General features: G+C 43.3%; 1 protein-coding gene across 3 annotated transcripts in view; it reads right to left on the bottom strand.

Annotated features, from left to right (window-relative positions):
- LOC113572676 (kelch-like protein 29) overlaps positions 1–22,213 on the bottom strand; it is a 65,470-nt gene that overhangs the window by 5,662 nt on the left and 37,595 nt on the right. For all 3 annotated transcript variants that reach the window (XM_027002441.3, XM_035532992.2, XM_081721118.1), the window contains 6 exons: positions 21,341–21,537; positions 17,216–17,475; positions 11,505–11,703; positions 8,971–9,153; positions 8,014–8,194; positions 1,064–1,257 (listed from right to left, as the gene is read on the bottom strand). In XM_027002441.3, the coding sequence (XP_026858242.2) occupies positions 1,064–1,257; positions 8,014–8,194; positions 8,971–9,153; positions 11,505–11,703; positions 17,216–17,475; positions 21,341–21,537 (1,214 nt within the window). The remainder of the gene's footprint in view (positions 1–1,063; positions 1,258–8,013; positions 8,195–8,970; positions 9,154–11,504; positions 11,704–17,215; positions 17,476–21,340; positions 21,538–22,213) is intronic.

Here is a 22,213-nt window from a genome sequence, read left to right as displayed (position 1 = left end):
ACTATGGGGATATAGTTTAAACTTTAATTCATGTTTTGACACCCGCATTATTAAATATAATAAACAGTGTTACTTTATTTGAATTATTCATCTGAGGTTGAAAGAGTGAACGTCTGAGATCATAGGAGCCAAAATCATTTACCATTCTCACAAAACGACAAAGACACTGGGATTTAAAAAGAGCTGCATCTTGGGGTGAATGCATCTGGTACAGTTCAGAGTAGAAACAACATTTTCACATAAGTGGAATGAAGCAGATGCCTTCCCATAAGCTGAATTATGCAATGCCAATGTGTGAGTCATAGAAAAGGGGGGCAGAAAACGTGCTACTGGGTGCAAAAATCTTGGTATTTTTTCAGCCTGAATATCCACTCAGCTCCTGCTATAAATGAACACCTGAAGTGGTAAATTCAAGGAATACAAGACACAGAGGTATCATGGGAGCTGCAACACCACATCTGCACTCCTGGTCAAACACTGGCTAGCCTTAATTGGCCTCCATCACCTGGTTCAGTAGAGATTTTCTTGCATGTGTGATTTAATGCATTCATGTCATGGATATTCATGGATATACAGACCAAGTGTTCCTTGTATAAAGCACCCAAACAATTAAAAGATTGAGTGAGTTCCACATCAAAAAGACATGGCATATAGGAATGGTTTGAGGATGTCCTGAACGTTGCTTGCTCTTGCTTGCTCTTATGTTTTAATTTAACAGTTATTTTTTCCCTAATGGACTTTCAGTAATGAACCACCTCCTCTGGACTGCACCTGGTAACCTGTCTGATTTACTGGTTCCACTGAACCTTGCCTTGGTCTGGCCACTATATTCCTGAACACACAGCACTTGGTCTGGCTCCCTGTATCCCTGTACACAGAGTGCTTTTTACACCTTACATCAACCTGTCTGCCTGTTTATTACTGTGCATAGTAAGCATACAGGTTTAAAGACAAAAAATAACCCCAACTGAAATTTCTGAAAGCACAGAATAGTGAAGAGTGCACCCTTTTCCAAGTGTGGAGGATCTCCCTGTGGCAGCCAGGAGACTGAAGGTCATCGTACCTATCATGGGCGACTCGATGAAGCTCCAGGCATTGGTCTGAGGCACATAGGACTGTAGCACGCCAGCAGAGCGGCCAGCCTCATTCACACCGCCGAACACGTAGATCTTCCCCCGGCACACAGTGGCAGCGGCCGAGTGCACAGGCCGGGGCAGCTGTGCCACCGTCTCCCACTGGTTAGTGATGGTGTCGTACCTGGAGGAACCAAGAAGAGGTCACTGTTCAGATAAAAACTGGATGGTCCACAAATGGCCCTGGTGCAGTCTTAGGATTGGTGATGTTTGTGTAATATTTAGATATTCTTTTGTGGATTTTATCATTATTTTTTCCTGATAGGATCAAATTTACCTCATATCATACCCAGATTCCTTCCTTCACCAAATTCACAGGTCAGTGTCCTTACACTGCACAACACTTCCATTATTAACTGTCATTATTTGCATGTAAACAGCTAAGGAAATACATTAAGAGAAACGTGTGAGCGTGCCAAACAGACTCAAATCAATTCTCTCCCCCCCTGGAATTTAGTTACACCCTCTCTAGCTGTAGGCGAAAATGAATGCACCTGCATCCATTTTTAAGGTCATTTAAATGCCAAAAATACATGGACAGACACTGTTAGTCTCTGAGCCCACAAAGTAACATCATTAAATTTCACTCTGGGTTCCAACTTATCTAATCCTGCTGCATACAGTCTCTGGTCAGAGCAGATGCTATGTGTGGACTATGCAATCCGATACAAGTCATGGCTCTGACTGAGGGCCTGTGCAGTCCAGATTCCAAACTGAGATCCTGCACTCAATCCTGGAGGAAGGCCTGTGGGGAGTATCGGGCTTGGCTGAGGAGATTGCCTGTTAGTGGGGTGAAAATTGAGCAGGGAGAGTGACTGAGTTGGGATCACTGAGTCAGACCATTATCAGTCTTAATAGGAGCACTGAGAGCCCAGTTTGGAGCTCAGAAGGTCTGCAGATGAGCCCATTCTATTTATGGCACATTTAAGAGATATGGAGGGGTTTTAGGGGTCAGAGGCTGATCTCTGCTCCTCCAGAGAAGGACTCCATCTTGGACTCAGAGATCAGCCCTCAGCTGTATCGAGGTCCAAATGAATTAAGCAATCTTGAAATGACAAAGAGTCACGCACTGGATCAGGCAGCGGCAGCTGCAAACAGTGGATCCCCTACGTATGACAAACTGGGCCGACACTGGAATGGCACAAGCAGATGGTGAGTGAACAGAGAGCTGCTGCCTCCGTCTCAGAGCTCGTGGAGAACAGCGCTACGTCGCTGTCAGCTCAGCGGCTCATGGCAGAGGCCATTAATTACACAGAGGGAGCATGTTATCAGCTGACTTCTGCCGCTTTATTTTAATGACTTTTACAGTGTCGTGCAGGAAGGACCTAATTATGTGAAATAATGGCTTCGAGTTGTTTTTTTTTAAACAAATGTTACAGCTTGACATAACAAATGATGTTACTAAAAAGTGAGCTTTTACCCCGCTCTGATGGTTATGGTTGTACTTTATCTGTAGTTCATAAAAAGATACAGGGATATACAGGGATCCCGAGGTACACAAACCCAAATAATGCATAACTTTGCCCAAATTAAATTCTAATTGCTAAGAGGATTTTTTTCATAATCCGATTATGACAGTTTCAAGATGAGCTCAAAAACTATCACACATCGCCTCCCCAGAAGTCCATGATAAAAATCCCTTATCTAATTATTACATTTTTGCAATACTTTCATAAATAACAAGTACTACTCTGATTTAAGAAACTAACTATCAGATGGAGTGGAGTACACTATAGGACTTATAAAGAGTATGTGTCTCACCCAGTATTTGGAGCTACACCTGTCCTCACACTGCCTACCACTCATCATGCTGCAATGCATGGTCACTGGAATAACCATCTCAGGGGAAATGCAACCCCCCCCTCACCCCCATCTTCTACCCCATCATGGGCATCAAATAAGCACTTAAAGAAGTGCACAGAAGAGTGCTGGCCCAGACAGCTGGGCTGGGGGTGGGACATGCAGAGCCCAAGGCAACTTGGACTGGTCAGACACAGCGTAAAATATCCGGTGAGTTGGCAACTGCCCAAGGGGCTCGACAGCACATTGGCCTGCCTTCTCCTCAATACTCTTTGTGGTTAAGGTTGGTCAAACCTGTGACACACATGTTGATATATCTTAATCTAAGATTTCCTGATGGTCTATTTTACACCAGAGGTTTTAATAATATCTTAGTGACCATAAAAGCCTCTATTCAATACCAACCCCCTGGAGAAATCACGCAAAGAGAATCCTAATGCATTCCGAAACAAACTCTCTAATCAACATTGAGTTTTAATTACAAAATGGGACAGCCTAATAGCACTCTAAATTAATTAAATCTCTGAGACAAAAATAAAAACATTCTTACAGACTCAATATACATCAACAGCAAACAAAGAGTTTCCATTTCAATCAACAGATGTAAACTAGATCGCTGGAGTAAACTAGGCTTGCCAATGCCCTCCAATCTGAACAGCAGGATGAGCCCCAGTTCTATAGGACAAGCCCCACATGGAGCATTGACTTGGCATGCACTACTGCCAAGCCAACCAAGGTGATGCGCACTGCACTCGTCAGCCGTCCAAAGGACAGCTCGAAACACATCTGCATTATGGCATCACTTGTTAACCGTGTATGGATCAGTCAGTCTGACAAAGCACATGCTGCACAAAACGTGTCTATGCATATGCATCCGTTAGCATATTTCTTTGCATCCATTAGCATATATCTTTCTTGTGGTCATCAGCAAAGTCAAAAAGAACAAGGTAAATCATTCATTGAGAAGAGACATACAGAAAGAAGGCAGTGGTCAGGCTCCTGGAATAACCTTGTCCAAGCTGTAGCAGATACACTCGTGCTATTACTCATGTACTCAAACTGACCACACTTAGGTTTAGAACAGTGGCGTCTGTTCCACAGACACAAACCAGGCCAAGGTTGCCACACAAAATCACCAACAAACTATCTAAATTCTGAGCAGTCTCCTCATGTGGAAAGGGAGAAAGGGAAAATGAGCAAAGAGAGAGCGAGAGAGAGAGAGAGAGAGGGAGGGAGAAAAAAGGGGGAGAAAGGAAGAGAAAGAGACAGACAGAAAAAGAGGGAGATTGTATTTGTGTAGGGCACCTTGAGATTCAAACAGGCATGAGAGAACAGTAAGACGATATGAAGGAAGAAGAGGGTTGGCCCACATATCACACATCATGTCTTGGGCCTAACAATATATATAATATAATATGCTCTAAAATTGTAAGATTATGTTTTGGAGTCCAGTGAGTTGGTGGGCAGTGAGAGCTTCTGACTAGCAGCGCCTCTGACATCATTATCGGCACACAGCCCTCTCAGGGCTAGAGTGGATAGGAGAGCCATGCAGGCCGCGAACACTGAGCTATGTCACACACACATGCCAGGAGCGTGCCAATCTCTGTCCACACTATAAATATGGCTTCCCAGACTGCACATGGACTTCCTGCCTCAAGAATATGTTCTCTGCATGCTCACCTGCCTCTGTGGTCTGCTGCCTCATCCTCTCTGTATTCCATGCAGTGGCCTGTGGGAATGCCTGATCAATAGCTTCCAATCTGACCTCATTATACATTTCCTCAAAATTCATGCGAGATAGTCATGTACTCAATGTTTCTTATCTGATACACAACCATCCGTGAGCTTGGGCAAGCCCCAAAGCACCTGAGACCCACTGATCTGCACGTGTCTAGTAAGATTCAAGTTCATGATGTACATGAGTCTCTGTAAAGATAACACCTTGAGCTGTTTGTGCCTGGTCTGCAACTGATGCTAGATATTATGGGCTAAGCAACATAATTGGACAGGCTGCAAATTCACTCAAACTTGATGACTATCTACTAATTTGTTTATGGATGTCATAAGTAAAAAAAGCCTTGAAGCACTTCATTCAGTTCAAGCACTGAAGGTCAGGCCTCGAAAAGCTTGAGTATCATCAACTGACATTTAGCTGAAGGTACTGCATAAAGATAGTCATGGTGAAGTTGTATTATGGCATTAGAGCATTACAATAACAGTACAGAAGATTAAATTATGATCAAAGTCTTCAGATTTGATTTTTATGGTAAATTAGGTTCATAATTTAAGTTATCCAAAATGGACAGGAAAATTCTTTCTGCATTTTTTCTGTTTTTCATGTATAGAATAGTGCAGTGTAGAATCTGGGATTTTAGTATTGAGTCTTATTTTGCCATTTTTGTCAGATTGGGTCACTTTTCTCCAAACAGACCGTCTTTACACACTGTGATAGCAGCCTCCCCATATGCTAGTTCCAAGAGTCTTTATACTAGGATGATTGCGCATATATCTCAGCCACTTGGGATTTCACTTGAAAACACATTCGTCAAAAGTGAAGCATTTCTTTAAATAAATAGGGTGTTTTTAGAGGTGGATTTTATTTTTGTTTCTTTATGTTCTACCTAGTGGCAGAGACTTATTAAAGCTGGATGAGGTCCTGCAGAGCAGAAGGCAGCGATAGCAGCTACTACACAGCTGCTGCATTCTGACCGACACGCTACAGTGCAGTGAGAGGAGAGTCGGGTGGTGGAAGTGAGATGCGCTTGTTTCAACAGCAAGCATGAGGGGAAAAGAGACTTTCAATTAGGCAAACTGTCAGAAATGGTTGCTGCCACCTTAGCTGCTTCAGTTCCGTGTAGCGGCCCAAACGCGCTGGCGACCATCTGAAAGCAGCTGTCTGGAGCTGCGTGGAGAGCTCAGAGAAAGAGAGCAGGATGACAGCGCAGGAGGAAGAGGAATTATCAGTTCCTTTAATCCCGTGGTGTGGGGAGCTAGCACGGCGGGCTGCGCTATCTCAGCAGGGCACAATGCTAGCAGGCTTGGGCTGGCTCTGGGAGCCCATGGCCCAGCATGCCGGCTACCGAACACAACGTTTAATGATTCCTTTGTAGACCAGATTGGGAATGACTGACATTCCCTCTGCCCCGCGCTTTGCTTCTCTGGGATAGAGCACAATGGAGTATCTGGATTCAAAACAATCTCAAAGTTGTGGGAAAACTTGATGATTCTCAAGGAAAAGTCTGCATGAAACTGTGCAATAATGCACTGTATGTTTCTATATGGCTCACAAGGAGAGTTCAATTAGATATTGGAAGCTTTATCTTATATAAGAGAATAGTAACAATAGTATAAAATAGATATGCCTAAATGCCTTGATGCCCAGTTCTTTAAGCACACATGGTATTTTAATTGACTTTTGATCTTATGGAGTAGCACAGAGCAATGAGATGGTGTCCATGTCATGACAAGAACTCATGCAGGGAGAACTAACTCTCTCAGCAGAAGTGATTCTCTTTCTGAGCTCAGGAAGCAGAACAGCTACTGGATATGGGCAACAGTGTGGCTTTGTGACTGTGTCCAGAATCCATCATCAAAGACCAAATAAATTGTAAGTGCTGGTAATAACACTAGAGTAGGGAACATCCTTGACATAATCGCAGTTCTTCCCTGGCTAGCCCAAGGCTTCCCTCTAGGGGTGTGGTATTTCAAAATGGCAAAAGGTTAGAAGTCTCCCAGCCAGCACACATTCAGGCAGTTTGATGAGCAGAGGACTGGAGGGACACTAACTAGGCCTTGCAATGAGGCTTTTTCTCCTGCTGGAGCACATTTCGCTTTACTCTAGGGGATGTTTACATCACAACCACAGAACAGAATATGTATACTATATACTGCTGTATAAATAGGAGCTGAATTATCACATAATTAGAGGAAGACAGAAATGAAGTGAGGGAGAAAGGTTGGGAGAGAGAGAGCCAGAAAGAGAGACAAATACAGGAAAAGAGAGAGGGAAAAAGAGGGAGAGAGAACAAACGAGTGAGACACAGCTACACACATTACCCTGCAATTGATTAGAAATATGGCCTCCCCTAAGAATGGCCCGTTAGTGGCCTTGAGAAAGAGACAGATTGAAGACATAATTCTGAGCAGAGGAGATTTCATGGTCAGGAGCATGAAACTGAAGGCAAGATAGATAGTAGGCCACAAAAGAGGAGGCAGTGAGAGAGCCCAGGATCCCACTAGAGCAGCTTCGAACAGCAAACCAAGCACTGCTCTGTAACCAATGACTCCCCCACTGCTCTGTCAATTAACTAGTGACTCATGCAAATCCACTGCAGGCCAGACACCTGGAGTGGGCAATATACGAGGCCGGATGGGTCTATACACAAGGCCAGTCAATTTCAGGGATGTGCTGTTTCTCTTTGTGAGAAATGGGAATAAGTTCAAGATTGCAGAGGGAATGCCAACTCTTGGAGCATAAGCATAACAAACGAATGCGCTGCTTTTAAGAGAATATGTAGCTATTTTTATCATGTCTGTCCACTCAACAGGAAAATGCGCCACAATAAGCAAGGAACAAAACACATCAAAGTTTGGAAGTAGCATTGCCACAAGCAAGATAGCTTTTTGTTAATCATGAGCAGGAAATATTTTCTCTACTGTGTGCTATTATCCATATTTCCCATTTTTCAAAAGTACAGTTTTAATGTACCTGTACTGCTTGAATTACCTTCAAAACCACAATGCTAATGAGAAAAACATGCTACAGAGCTACAGAGCTACAGAGCCATAACCGTTTGTTATAGCAATAGTCCAAGCTGTGGTATTCAAAGCAAAATGTGATCTAATCTGTGCAATGCACTTGTACCATAGTCACCTATCCCTGAAACATTTCCCACAATACCCTAGCAGAGATCTAATTATCAGATCAGCCACCAACTCAGAAAAAGCTGACCATGCATTTATCTGGAATGCACCACGGTTTCTGATAGTGTGTTTAATTTAGGTGCAGGCACTGTCTGTGTGTGTGTGTGTGTGTATGTGTGTGTGTGTGTGTTTGTGAGAGTGAGTCCAGTCATCATACCTTTCTACATTATCCAGGTTCCCAGCTACCCCAAGACCTCCAATGGTGTACAGCTTGCCATCATAAACCACGCTGTTGTGACGACATCGGGGGACTGTCATTCGAGACACCAGGTTCCAATTATCCAGCAGGGACATGTAACACCACACATCTGACAGCATGACTCCTGACTCCATTCCACCTGGAGAAGGTGCAAAGCCCAAACACAAATGACTACTCAAGTCTCCATTTACACCTCCCTGCTCTAAAGGCGATCAGGCTGCTTCACATACCTGCTCTAATACTACCCTGCTGGAGGGGCACCCTCCAAAAATCCTGTTAAAAAAAATGTTTATCGCCAGTGTAAAGTGTAAAGCGATAATGGTAGCATTTTCCTGCTATAATCTATATTTATGGAATAAGTATTTTTAAAACACCTCATGCATTTTGATAGGCCTCATTAGTTAGTAATAACTAATTAAAAATGTAAGAGATATGTCCCCAATTAGAAATGGCGAAAGCTACAATGTTCTGCAGGTATATGGACTACCTGCTATCCTGTATTACAGCACTCCTCAGTGTACTCAGACAGCACCATGGTGATCTTAGCAGATATATGATTGTCTTATGCACCATACTGTCCTTCCATACCAGTGAAATTGTGGTCAATTACAATCCGGTGGGCGGCACATGGCACAGCTGAAACTACAGCATGAATTCAACCAGCGGGGAACCAAGAATGATATTTTCACTGAGAGAGTCAGCTGGGAGCTATGTTTAGCTTCATAATACTGACTGAGTCTGTTAAAAAAAACAAAAAACCCCAAAAACAAAACAACCCAAAAAACAACAGCAAGCAAAGTCGGGAAAGGTGGAGAGAATGTCTCTGCGGTAGCGCAGCACACTAGGCTAAATATAAAAGCAAGCGCCAGTGTGATTTTTCCCAAATGACTAGTGACATGTAGACTGTTTGATTACCTGACAGGTAGATATTATCCCCTGCTGAAATGACTGAGAAGAACTCGCGGTCGTAGAATGGCAAGCTGGCCAGGGGGTACCACTTGTTGTTCTGGGGGTTGAAGCAAGTGACGGCTGTCAGCGAGCGCTGGCTCATGCCAATGACCTGTCGCCCCCCAACCAGCACTATCACCTCAGCAACCCCTGCAGGACAAGGTACAGTGAAAAAATGCAAAAAAGAAATAATTAAAAAACAAAACAAAACCTAGAACCAATGTAATGCACACACAGTGCTTTTTCACAGAGTTTTGACATTTTGAGTGGATGGAAGAGCCTGGTAGCCAGTTGAAGCAAAAGCAAAAGTACATTTTACAGTGTTTAAAAGGCTGACAATCTAGCCTAGGACTTTTTTCCTAATTATGCATATGTTACGCTGGAGAAGGAAGGAGTACCATCTCTGCGTGACTTAGTTCTTTCACACGGCAGCATGGGCCTCAGAGCTGCCATTTTCGGTCAGCCGTGTAGAGCAAGTGACAAAAGGAAGGCAAACAAGCAACCCAGTGACATCATCCACAGCTGCCGAGGGAGAACTTCACATAATCAGTGAAACTAATAAAACAAACGGCAGTCATGGGCAGCCAAAAAGCCCAGGGAAGGAGAAAGCCCCAGGGACTGGGACACAAAAACCACAAGCTTAGATAAAACTCAGCACTGGCTAACTTGAGGATGCATACAACTACTGCTGTGACCCACACAGACCAATATATTTATTTAGGCGATGATAAAGCAGAGGATTCACTTTGTGGAGATTCTTGTCTGTGGGCTCCGGGGCTCAGTTAGTTTGATTACCCAACAAGATTTTATCCCCGAATGTTTGGATTAAAATTCATGACATCCATTCCTCCTCCAAGACCAGAGGGCCAGGATACAGGGGATCAGCCCTTTACAGCAGAAGAAAATGAAATGGCAATATTCACAACAGAAGAAAGCAGAAACATCCGAATGTAGCTCAGCTCTGTAAAAGAATGATTCCTGTTCTGTCGCATCATTCTTTCTATAGTGTTCCAGAAAAATCACATGTTCAGAATCACTGTGTTTGAAAAGGTGTACCACAAGAAGTATTCCTGCATAGGTAGAGAATATCAGGCCTGTACATTACTGCCAAGTAGCATGCCCATCTGCTTGCATACTGCAATGGTCTTCACATGCCTGGCATAGTCACAAGGCTAAGGCTCAGCTACGGCGTGACCTGGCTGATGTAGAGGTCCTCCAGCCTACTGAGTCACACTGTCTTTATAGGGCACAGAAACAGCAGTCCCTCCTTTGCAAATGCTGCCCATTCTCCACACCTCAGGACCAGTGGGAAACTGCCACCTCCATCCATCAAATGCTTTGTGACAGCCGTGCCAGGGAGGTATGCTCACTCCCCACCACTGGTTGGCTCTGCCCGCCGTCCAGCTGCTCATTGCTGCCCCTGGCTACACTGCTGCATAAGCGAGAGAGCACAGCATTAATCTTGCCCAATGCTCAGGCCGGGTTTGGTAATCTGGGATCCATGGCATTCCTGTGCCCCTGCTGTGGGAGGGGGCCACCTGCCCCTAGGACTCTCCCACTGAAAAACCCAACGAGACGGGGAATTACAGGAGGTGTCGGGGGCCTGCCGCACTGCCTCTGCTGATTAGAGCGGATTAACTGGCTTTGAAAGGACAGCATGCAGTCAGCGCTGAGTCAGAATGCACTGGAGCATGTTCTGATAATCACAGGTTGGACAGGAGTGCATGGAGCATCCAATACAAAAAACATCATGGCAGAGTGTGTGAAAAATTGGGTGGAAATGCCCTTAGGAGGAAGACCTTTAGCCTGAGGTCAAGTGAGCAAATTAGTTTAGCTTTGCTACTTTTGAAGCAAATTCTCTTACACATCCTTCAGCTGAATTCACCCACATGCCAAGATGTCGCACACATTTTGACCAAGTTCAAGTAAATGTATTAGGCAGCATAATAACGAAATGTGGTCCAGAGGTATAACACTGTAAATTTACCTTTAAATAATGAAAAGATTACAGGCCTACTTTCCTGAGCAGCTGTGGACTCAGACCTTTGGGATGGAAATTCCAGAGCTAATGGCTCCACACAGCACATCTTTTCTTGGGTACATATCAGTGAAATTTACCGACAGTAATAAGAAGCGCAGGTGGTGCGATGCCCACTACCGACCTACTGAACCCCAGACACTGCATTTAACTGCACTAGCATGTGCTTACATGAGATGACAGGGATCCACTGGCTTTACAGCTCTACGCAGCTCCTAGGAGATCAGCAGTAGCAGACTTGGGCAGCATGGCTGAGGCTTCAAAAGAAATCATCCCATTGTGTTTTACACAAAAAAATGAGTAATATCACGCTAGCTATACATGCCATCCTACACTGTAGTTCAGCCAGATGCAGCTAGAAGTGAGGAAACAGGTCATGACAGATGGTGTCCAGTGCAATTCTACAGATCACACAGTGATGGTGTGTGAGGCTCCTGCACAGTGACGTGAGGCGAGAGCGCACCTGCAGAGAGTCGCGGGCGAGTCCTTGGTGTCTGCATCTCTTGCCGGGCGTGGGGTAGCATGTGGTAGCGCTTGGCCTCGTTAACCAGGTCTCTGCATGGCTCCGAGGACTTGATCAGCTCCTCGTTGTCCACTATGTTGAGCAGATAGCTGGGGTGGATGAAGGGTAGACGCACCACAGCCAGCAGCTCTGATGCATGCTGCAAAAGAAAGAGCCATTCAGCCACAGTGCAGGACACAGGACAGCATACTCAGTCTGCACGCAGTGTTATAGTGGAGGAGATGCAAAACCAGTAAATGCTTCCTAACTAGAGCCAGAGAAGATGTGTTTACAGCCAACTATGCATCTAAATCAACATAAATAGATTACGCTTTCAAAGCCAATCTATCACAGAGAAGGCACAATGGCTAAAGAGCCCACAGCAGGTCTGGACTTGCTGTTAAACCCACATAATAAACTTCAGCACCAATTACCCAGTAATCAAAAATGCCAGCATGGCCGAGTAGCTTTTTATGGCAGCAGCTGGGTGATAATAAGCAGGCGAAACAGCACAGAGTACAGGTGAACATTTCCAAAAGTCCCTTTTACAGCTCAGTAGAGGGAGGGGGGTTGCCATGGTGAACAATACCATCTCTGAATGTCTCCTTGTTCCAACACGTCTCCACTGTGGCTCTGTCCTCATCAGGGGAAACTTGTAAACACAAAGCAACATGGCTACCATCTGGTGTGGCTTTTCAATATGTCCCCCATACCACCACCACTTTTGTCAGCAACGGATTTCAAAAAGCAAATGCGTCAGGCGCATTATAAGACTACCAGAAGTGTAGCACCAAAATAACTAACACAGAAATTGGCCTTCAACACACATTCTCATTTAGATGTGCAGGGACTGGTAGTCTGAGACTGGTCTAAATCAGGAACTATAAAGGTCAGAGATGTGGGTGTTCTGGTGGCATTTCTATGGAGTCCCAGGTGAGAGCCTATCTAGGAAGATTTGCACCATCATATTCAGATAGTTTATCTATCTGGCATTTCAGAGAGGGAGGTTCAACACCAGCATGGTGAATAAAATAAAGCCCATATATATATATATATATTACACAAACAAACAAAACCTGTAGGCAGCTGTACCTGAATTGAAATCCCTCTGGATTACACTCATTCTCTACTCTGCAGAAGCAATCAAGGCTTATCGGCTATATGATCAAATAACCCATTTGCAGTTCTGCCTCTGCTTTGACTGAGCCTATCTGAAAGAATGTCCAACATGGGGGAGTTGGACTATAGCATACATGTGACTGAGATAAGAATGCTCCAAGTCTAGAAAAAATGAAAGAAAGAAAAATCCAGTGTTATTCACTATCAAAGGATGAATGATGGCTAACATTGCTTTGCATTGAATTGCATTTGATTTGTGAAGACTGCCTGAACTGTTCTTAAAGGAGGTGAAGCATAAGCAACAAGGTCAAGTGCGGCTCACTCCTAGGACAGGTACACATACTGGAAGTGCAGGAATTAGCAGATGTATAGGGCCTTTGCTCATGCAAATAGCTTAGAGTCACACAGAATGCAGAGTGCTCTTTTAAGTCTGTTAGCAATAAAGACCACAAATTCCCATACGTTCACCATGTTGGCAATAAAAATCTGTAAAAAAAAAGTGTTTTATGGCTATTTTGAACTAGGAGCTGTACCGGAGTCTCTGTTGGGAGCTGAAGTTAGTAACTAAGAGCTTATGCTTGTCTAAAGCTATGTCCTCCTGCAAACTGTACAGTCCATCCGGATCCTGCACTGTTTTTGATCCAGCAAAATAAGTCACGCCTTGTGAGTTTAGCTGCCAAGATCTGTGTTTTTCATATACTTTTCTATCTTTGAGGTTGAAGAGATAAGACAAATATGAACTGGAACAGCTATGTTCCTTCATATTTTTGTACACTTCTGAAAAGGGCAACTGCTTTCTAGTTCCTGATGACCATATACATTTGTCAACAGATGTTTTTAACATAAGGTGCTACAACATAAAACCAAATTTAATAACTGCAAATAATTCATATAATGCAAATAATGCTTACACATTAATATAAAATATAAATAATAATAATAATAATAAATAATAATGATAAATAATATCTAAAATAAAAATGTTTGAATGGTGCAAAGGCCCAGACATCCTTTGCTTTTTTCCAAGATAGTTTGGAATATTTACTGAAATCATTCAGTTATGGCTGTTCAAAACAAGGGTTGTGTCTAACTGTTTGGTGTTAGCAAAATCAGTATGTGCCTCAGAAACAGCAGCAAAAGGCCAATTATTTCAGTAGAACCATGAACACCCCTTTCATGAGCAGCTCACACATCTGCTTTTACAGATGCACTACTGACGTTACAATAACCTGCTCTAATATTTTATTTCATGGCCAGACATGCTCGCTCTGCTTCCATTATTATCTTCAAGTCAAATAACAAACTGAAATCCCCAGGGCAAAACACAACAAGCCAAAATCAAATTTGTGGTGTTTATTCCATAGCCTGTAGATATAAAATGTATCTATCTAAGCCATAAATCATGAAGCCATGTGACTCTCTAAGCAAATCTAAGAACTGATCATAATACAGTGTGAAAATTCAGTGAGCTCTCCTTACATTGTTTCTTTAGCTACAGGGCAGAGATGTGGGGAAGAAAGGAGAATATAATTTAAACTCAAATACCACACACACATGCATGGACAGAGACTCAATTTGTGCATACTCACATGAACTCTTACAGACTCCACTATTAGACTCATACCCTCACACAAGTGCAGATACAAAGTAGAAGACAGTACAAATGTGCATGATGTGAGGAGTCAGACCCTGGAGCTTACAGACCTTGACTCGTGGTGAGCAAGGTATATTGGGGAAAAAAGAAAAAGAGAGACAGATTATACACATACAATAGGTACGTCCCTTACTAGGGAATAAAAGGAGATGTGTATTTGAGCCCAGTAGAGAACCCCTTCCCATCCCACTTGCTGACATCTTCTGCCTAATAATATGTGTGAGCTCAGATATGGGGGGTTCAGATGAAACAGCAGCTAGTGCTGTGCTGTGAAAAATGAGCTGCTCTAAACAGGCTCGACTGCAGCGCTGCCTGATTGCATCTTGCTGTAAACCAGAGTGGGCAGGAGCACTAGCCACGAGCGTCTCTGGAGAGGTGGACGCTGGTTACGCAGGGAACCAAATCGATTGTGTGGGGAAGGTGGTGGTGATGGTGATGGGTGGGGGTGGGATGTGCTGCTCATGACCCATGAGCACAGCTCTGAGAGGAGCACTATGGCCAGGCTGCTAAGTGGCTGCCATTGTTCCACGATTGAAAGGCCATTGGGGTTTCAAACGGCAGCCATCTCTCAATTTTACCGGAGCACTAGGCTCATTCCCCACTATGGCCTCCCATCGGTCAGAGAGTAAAGCAGACAATTATTAAGATCTATATCCAGCCAGGAGTTTCAGGTTAGACCTGTCATCTATAACTCGGTATCAAGCTGCATTCCGACCAAATGCATATAACAAATGCCTCAAACTCCATTCAACATCTCAGAGACAGCTAACCACTGAAGTTAAAAAAAAAAAAAAAAACCTTTCAATATGGCCTTATACAATTTAAACCATGACTCAGCATATTCAGATATAATTTGGATGTAAAATAACTCCATATTTCAATTATGCAAGAATGCAAGAGTCGCTATTGCAGTAGAGTTAAACTAATGAAATTGCAAATTACATGTGTGATTGCTATAATCAAATCAAGGGTTTGAACCTATTCTCACTGGATCAGGAAGCAACATAACAACCTAATTCAAAATAAGTGAATATTACAGTTCTTTCAAGATTACATAATAAAAACATCTTTTTGTTTCATAAGGAGTACTGAAAACCAAAATAAATCACAAAAGTAGTTCAAATAGGCAGTTTAAGACAACAATAAACAGAAGAAAGTTAACCAGAAGCAAAGTTCAGCTAGGACAAAAATCCTAAAAAATGTTATGTAAAACTTGGATATGCCAGTCAATGAATGCAGCAAAACCGTAGGGACCCAATTCGATACGGGGGGTAAAAAAGAGGCAGAAAAAATCAAAATTTTTCAGAAGAGAAGAAGAGCTGGGAAGAAGGTGGGAAAGTGTGAATAAAGAGCCTTTTCTTCTAGTTCTGCCCTGGTATTCCACTGGATCTGTGCTTTCATAGCGCTGAGTCCCACGGGAGCAGGGTGCTAAAGACTGCATATAGCTACTGAATTCAGACTGAGTCCTCCTCCAGACTGCTGCTCAGCGGAGGCCAAATAAACATCAGGTCACTGCAGCAATCTCTATCGCTTCCTTTTCATGCCAGCTGATCCAGTTTCACAATGATGTTTTACCCACTCCAGACAGTATGGCCAACTGGCTGTCAGATGTCTATTCACAAGCAAACACAACTGATTTATACACTTGCACTTTCTAGAAGTATCCAAGGACATAGTGACATAGTCTTGCATAGCACTATATTCTGTATTTCAGAGCAGAAGACACACTAGTTTCATGGAGTACAAATGAGATTAAAGGAACTAATATAGAATGTGTAGTAAAAAAGCTGTTGGTGGTCATCATTAACTGCCTAAGTTTACATGCACATACAGATCATATGAGGTAGCTCTATTAGCAAGATTTTGCATAATTTTAAAATGATGACCCCAAGACTACTTCTGGAAGCAAGCCTATTAGAAAAAGACTATACTACTCTTTTAACTGGAATCTGGGCTAAACTGGAGCTTAGCTCCACTGGTTTATCAGGAAGTGTAGGTACCAGCTGTTGGCACCTACAGCTTGAAGGTTCAGCGGTGACACTGCTCAGCCCTCCCTGGTTAATGCCTAGCTTTACTCTGATTCAGGCCTTCTCCTCAGAAGTTGCTCCTGCGCGTAAACAGATTACACCATGTAATCAACAAGACATTCTCAGAGTTAACGCAGCAGAAACAGCCCACATACAGTAAACGTATCGCTTTGCAGTAATCTATGCAAAGCCCATATTACTTGAGTTTTTCTCAACATGTCCACAGATTTCAACATCTTAGGGAGAGGAAGAAAGTTATAATTTATAGGCTGTGCCACATTACCCCAAACTCATTACTTGCTCAACAGAACAGTGATTTAATCTTGAACTTCTGCTAATCTTAGTGTAGATGGCATGGGGGCAGAAACTTTTTTCATTCTATTTTAACACCAATTAATATTTCATATTTTCACTGATATATAGTAGAGTGAGTGGGTGCATAATACTGTAATAGACACACTGCAAATAGGACTTTTTGTCAATACATTAATAAGATGACCAAGGGAATAAGCCTGTTCAGCTTTCAACTTTCCTCACCATTCAGTTTTGCTGTTTTGCAACAAACTTCCCTGCAAAGCCAGGTAGGTTACTGAACACAGGAGATTATAAATTTCATCATCTTCCCAAAAAGGTAATATGACTAAAAATGTAAACTCTGTTCAGAGGTATTTGGAGTTTGGAGTAAAAAAGAGAACAGGTGAGCACAGATGAGGAAGAGCAAATGGAAACCGGGGTTCAGGACAGAGGAACCTGGTGGGGTCAAGTAGCAGTTTCTTGGTATGCGGCACAAAATGGCCAACCTAAATGCATTAGAACATCAGTCTTAAGATGTGGATAATGCAGTGCTGAGGGTATGAGCCAGGGACTCTCACCTGTACTCGACTGCAGGGGTTTTTCTTGATCCACTTGATGACCATCTCATAGACCAGTTCCTCAGCTTTTGCATTTAGGCTGTCATTGGACAGGTAGCTGATGAAGTCCTCTTTGGAGATGTTGAGGATCTCCTCTTGTGTGGCCACCTCGGGGAAGTTCTGAAGGGCGAAGGCCTTGGCCATGCTGTGGAGCTCAGTGCATTTCATGGCCTCTGCCATCGCCAGTACGCCCAAGCAGTTACTGGCTGTCAACTGTTTCTCTGTGGCAGATTATCATGCAGACATTCACACACCCACCCACACAAACACAAACGTGGGTTTGAACCTTATAAGACATAGAGGAAAACCTTAAAAAAGCATTTAAGACACATGGCTCTGGGTATGGTGTTCACCAGATTAAACTCCTGTGGATGCATTCCTGTGTGGAGCAGTATAATACTTGGGCGGCTGGCAGCAGGAAGAATGGAGGGTGGAATCGATTTGACACTGGAGCAGACAGCTCACCCGCGCCTGTGATTAGCACAGACAGGTGCAAACCTTTCCCACCATGCAAAAGGTCACAGCAAGAGCTCTGCAGCTAGCCCTGACCACAGCCCAGCGGCCACATACGCAGGCTCCAAGGCTGATCACTACAGCACATATGCAAAGACTGTCGAGCAGAGCAAACAGAGTTTGCTGCCAGCACTTTGTGAGCAAACTCAACAAAGTCACTATAACAACAGAAACTTGCACAATAATCGCAGCTTACTTTGTTATATTTATCTGTATCATCATTGCATTTCAGGAGCAACTGTACTATTACAGACTATAAGACCTCTTCTTAAGCCATCACCCTGTACAGACGGTAAGCCATCACCCTGTCACATTCTCCAGCCTGTTCTTCACTGGTCAGGTCACAGTTTACACTGACATGCCAATATGCTTTCTTTCTATAATGCAAACATGAACACTGAAATTCTTAATGCCTGTATATATGATGCATGAATTTATGAATTTATATACATATACGCATTCACTGACCACTTTATTAGGTACACCTTGACAGCACCGTGTTGGACCACCTTGTGCCTTCAGAACTACCTTAATTCTTCATGGCATGGACTTAACAAGGTGCTAGAAACATTCCATGGATGATAGCATCATGCAGTTGCTGCAGATTTGTCGGCTGCACATCCATGATACAAATCTCTTGTTCCACCACATCCCAAAGGTGCTCTATTGGATTGAGATCTGGTAACTGTGGAGGCCATTTGAGTACAGTGAACTCATTGCCATGTTCATTAAATCAGTTTGAGATGATTTGAGCTTTGTGACATGGCACGTTATCTTGCTGGAAGTAGCCATCAGAAGAAGGGTACACTGGTCATAAAGGGATGAACATGGTCAGCAACAATACTCATATGGCTGTGGCATTTAAATGATGCCCAGTTTGCCAAGAAAATATCCACCACAACACCAGCAAATATAAGGTATATATCAGGTTGATATAAGGCTGATATAAGGCAGATATAAGGCAGATATAAGGTTGATATAAGGTAGGCTGGATCCAAGCTTTCATGTTGTTTACACCAAATTCTGACCCTACCATCCAAATGTTGTAGCAGAAATCTAGACTCATCAGACCAGGCAACAGTTTTCCAACCTTCTATTGTCTAATGTGAATTGTAGTTTCAGTTGCCTCTTTTTAGTTGACAAGAGTTGCACCTGAAGTGGTCTTCTGCTCCTGAAGCTTATCTGCTTCAAGGTTCCATGTGTTATGCATATACAGAGACGCTTTTCTGCATACCTTGTTTATATCGAGTGGTTATTTGAGTTACTGTTGCCTTTCTATCAGCTCCAACCAGTCTGGCCATTCTCCTCTGACCTCTGGCATCAACAAGGCTTTTTTACCCAGAGTACTGCCGCTCAATAGATATTTTCTCTTTTTCTGACTATTCTCTGTAAACCTTGGAGATGGTTGTGTTTAAAAATACCAATAGATCAGCAGTTTCTGAAATACTCAGACCAGCCCGTCTAGCACCAACAAGCATGTCATGTTCAAAGTCACTTAAATCACCTGCTATCCCCATTCTGATGCTCGGTTTGAATTTTAGCAAGTCATCTGGACCATTTGTACATGCCTAAATGCATTAACCTGCTGCCATGTGATTGGCTGACCTAATAAAGTGGCTGATGAGTGTATATATATTAATTTTCATGTAGAGCTTTAGTTCCTCACTCAGCCTGCAGGTGCTCAGCATCTGTGGGAGCTTCTTTAGGACTCCTGGTGGCTACCTCATAAAGCTGGTTAAGAGAGTATCACAAATGTGCAAAGCTGTCATCAAGCCAAGAGGGGGAAAAAATATGTTTTTATTTGTTTAACACCTTTTTGCTAACTGCACAATTATATGTGTTATTTCATAGTTGATGTGCTCACAATTAATATTAAGTGGAAAAATTAGTAATATTAAAGGGACTGTGGGTACCCAAACACTCAACTGGTGCAGTAGCAACATGGTTGTTGATGTTCAGCTGCTACAACATGGTTGCGAGTGTTCAGTTGCTAGAACAAGATTGTGGGTATTCAGCTGCTATGGCATTGTTGTGCATGTTCAGCTGCTACAACAAAGTTGTTGTTGGTCAGTTGCTACGGCATGGCTTTGGTTGTTTAGTTGCTACGACATGGTTGTGGGTGCTCAGCTGCTACAAGTTACTGGCCCAGCAGTGTTGGTGGTGTTCAACATCACTGCTGAGCTGAAAGTGGTCCAGAACCCCAAAAATATCTAGCTAAAAGCAGTCCTGTGGTCAGAAACTGGCAGCCAATGAAGTTGAAGAGGATGGTCGACACCAAATCACCATAGCAACAGATGGGATATAGACTTTAACCTTATACCTGCAAGGTGTTTTACAAAAGTGAGCATATACTGAGGTAGGCATATTCATGCAATGAATGCCTACAGCAGTGAGTGTCATTTCATACCAATTGAGGTATTCATGGGTTATTAAGTGACTTATCCCAGTGGTAGGCAATGACAAAGGCATTGGGAGTAGAAAGAAAGGATGAAAGAAAGAAAAACCTGGGCTGTCAAACCTCCAATCACCCTCCACCCTCCAGACTTTATGACTTTACTTTCAACATGTGGCAAATCAGGCAAAGGATTAAAAATACTTCCCCATTCTCTGTTAACTGCTACCTCAAAAAGCACATTATTTAAAACAAAGCCAACATTTAAAATGCTTAAAATGAAAATTATGTGCAAGGAATAAAAATCCACACAGCAAGTGAGCGAGGCATTATGCATTCAAAGGGGACAACAGTTTCAATATTTCAGTATAGCAGTCATGCATAAAAAGTGCAGCAGACAGAGTCCAGTCTACTGATATGCTTGCCACAGCTGCCACTGTTGTATGACAGGAAGCGCACTAAAATATGTTTGCATGAAATCCCTGAATCCTCACTCTTTGTGACAGAGAGCGATGTCTGACTAGCATATTTCAAATCTACAAGCAGTCAAATTACTAGTGATTACTTCTGCAAAATTTACTATGTGCAGTCCCAGTGGGATTATATTAGGGTCTGCTGACAGCTAATGTAAAAGCATTATGGTGCCTATAACGATGAATCAGTGTACTAATAACTTCAATCAGTGTACTAATAACTTCAATCACACCAGGGTGGTGCCTACCTGTCAATCGGCAGGCAAACGCATACAACATGGAGAGTGAAACGAGCCGTCAGTGGAACCAGAGCAAAAGCTGAAGATATGGTTCCCTGATTTACCAAAAACATTAATTAATATTCCTCAAAGACCTTTCACATGTTAAATGTAGATGGATGTTTATGCTTCATTATCTTTATTCTGTCAACCACACTGGGTACTATGGGAATCCATATATCAGGAAATGATTCTTGAATATGTCTCTGCTTACTTCTTGATCCCTGGCAGACCTATAGAATACAGTGATCACAGCACTCGGAATTATGACTCCCAGTGAACAGCAACCCATTGTATTTGGAAAAGTATCGGAATGACTGAAATGGTCTGACCAGGCTACAGCACAACCATTACACAGCCCAAAGAGGAGCACTTCCCGCACACATCCATAGACTAGGGGTGACACAGAGGTGAGGCCTCACTCGCTTACCCAGGAAAGATACGCAGACCCGGCAGAAGGTGTTGAACTGGAACTTATTGGCGGCCTCCAACAGGGTCTTGGCATTGGCTGAGTCGATGATGAGTGAGCCTGTGTAGACAAACTCCAGCAGCAGCTCCAGGACATCGGCACCAATGTTCTTCATTGTCAGCTTCATCTTCTCACCATTCCGCCTCTCGCTGGCTGACCTGGAGACAGCAGAGGGAGGTAGGGGAGGGGCAGCATTAGAGTGGTGGCTTGCTGTGTGGGATCACCAAGGAGCTCCCGCCATGCAGTCCCATACAAAACCACCCGTCTATGGGAAAGCAAGTGCCCACGGAATGCACTGCAGCTCGACTCTGAGAACTGCAACTGAGCATGAGGTGAAACCTCAAATGGTCATTATGCATGTTCATGCATAATACATTCTTAAAGGCACACAGGGAATGCAGTGTGGTTGGTAAGCTAATCAAGCTCCTTTAGGAAAAGCCCATAGCAAAGTTTACCTCGTCAGAGCTGAGTGACAGGTGAAGGCTCTGTACACTATAAGCAATAGTCTCCAGGGACTCCAGGTAAAGGGCTACAACTACAACCTTTCATTATCTGAGTGAGTGCTGAGAGCCAGAGCTGCTCCAAAGAACTTCTCGAAACAAAAATGCATAAAATTTTTGACACACTAATAAAAGGGCATGTGGCTACTAACAGCCATAATGCCAGCTGGGCAGTAACGTCTGTGCTGACAGACTTGGCAGTGACATAAAAATCACTGTAATGAGTTTTCCTCTGGCCTCACTTCCCGTGTTGTTTCTATGCAAACTTACAAAGGATAGAGCTCGCGCAGGCACTCGCATGGGCTTTATGCCAGAGCTGAACAGGCGTGCTGTT

The sequence above is a fragment of the Electrophorus electricus genome, chromosome 10 (genome assembly GCF_041902795.1).
Source record: "Electrophorus electricus isolate QZ-2024a chromosome 10, ASM4190279v1, whole genome shotgun sequence".
Taxonomy (NCBI): domain Eukaryota; kingdom Metazoa; phylum Chordata; class Actinopteri; order Gymnotiformes; family Gymnotidae; genus Electrophorus; species Electrophorus electricus.
This window is presented reverse-complemented; position numbering and strand designations above follow the sequence as displayed.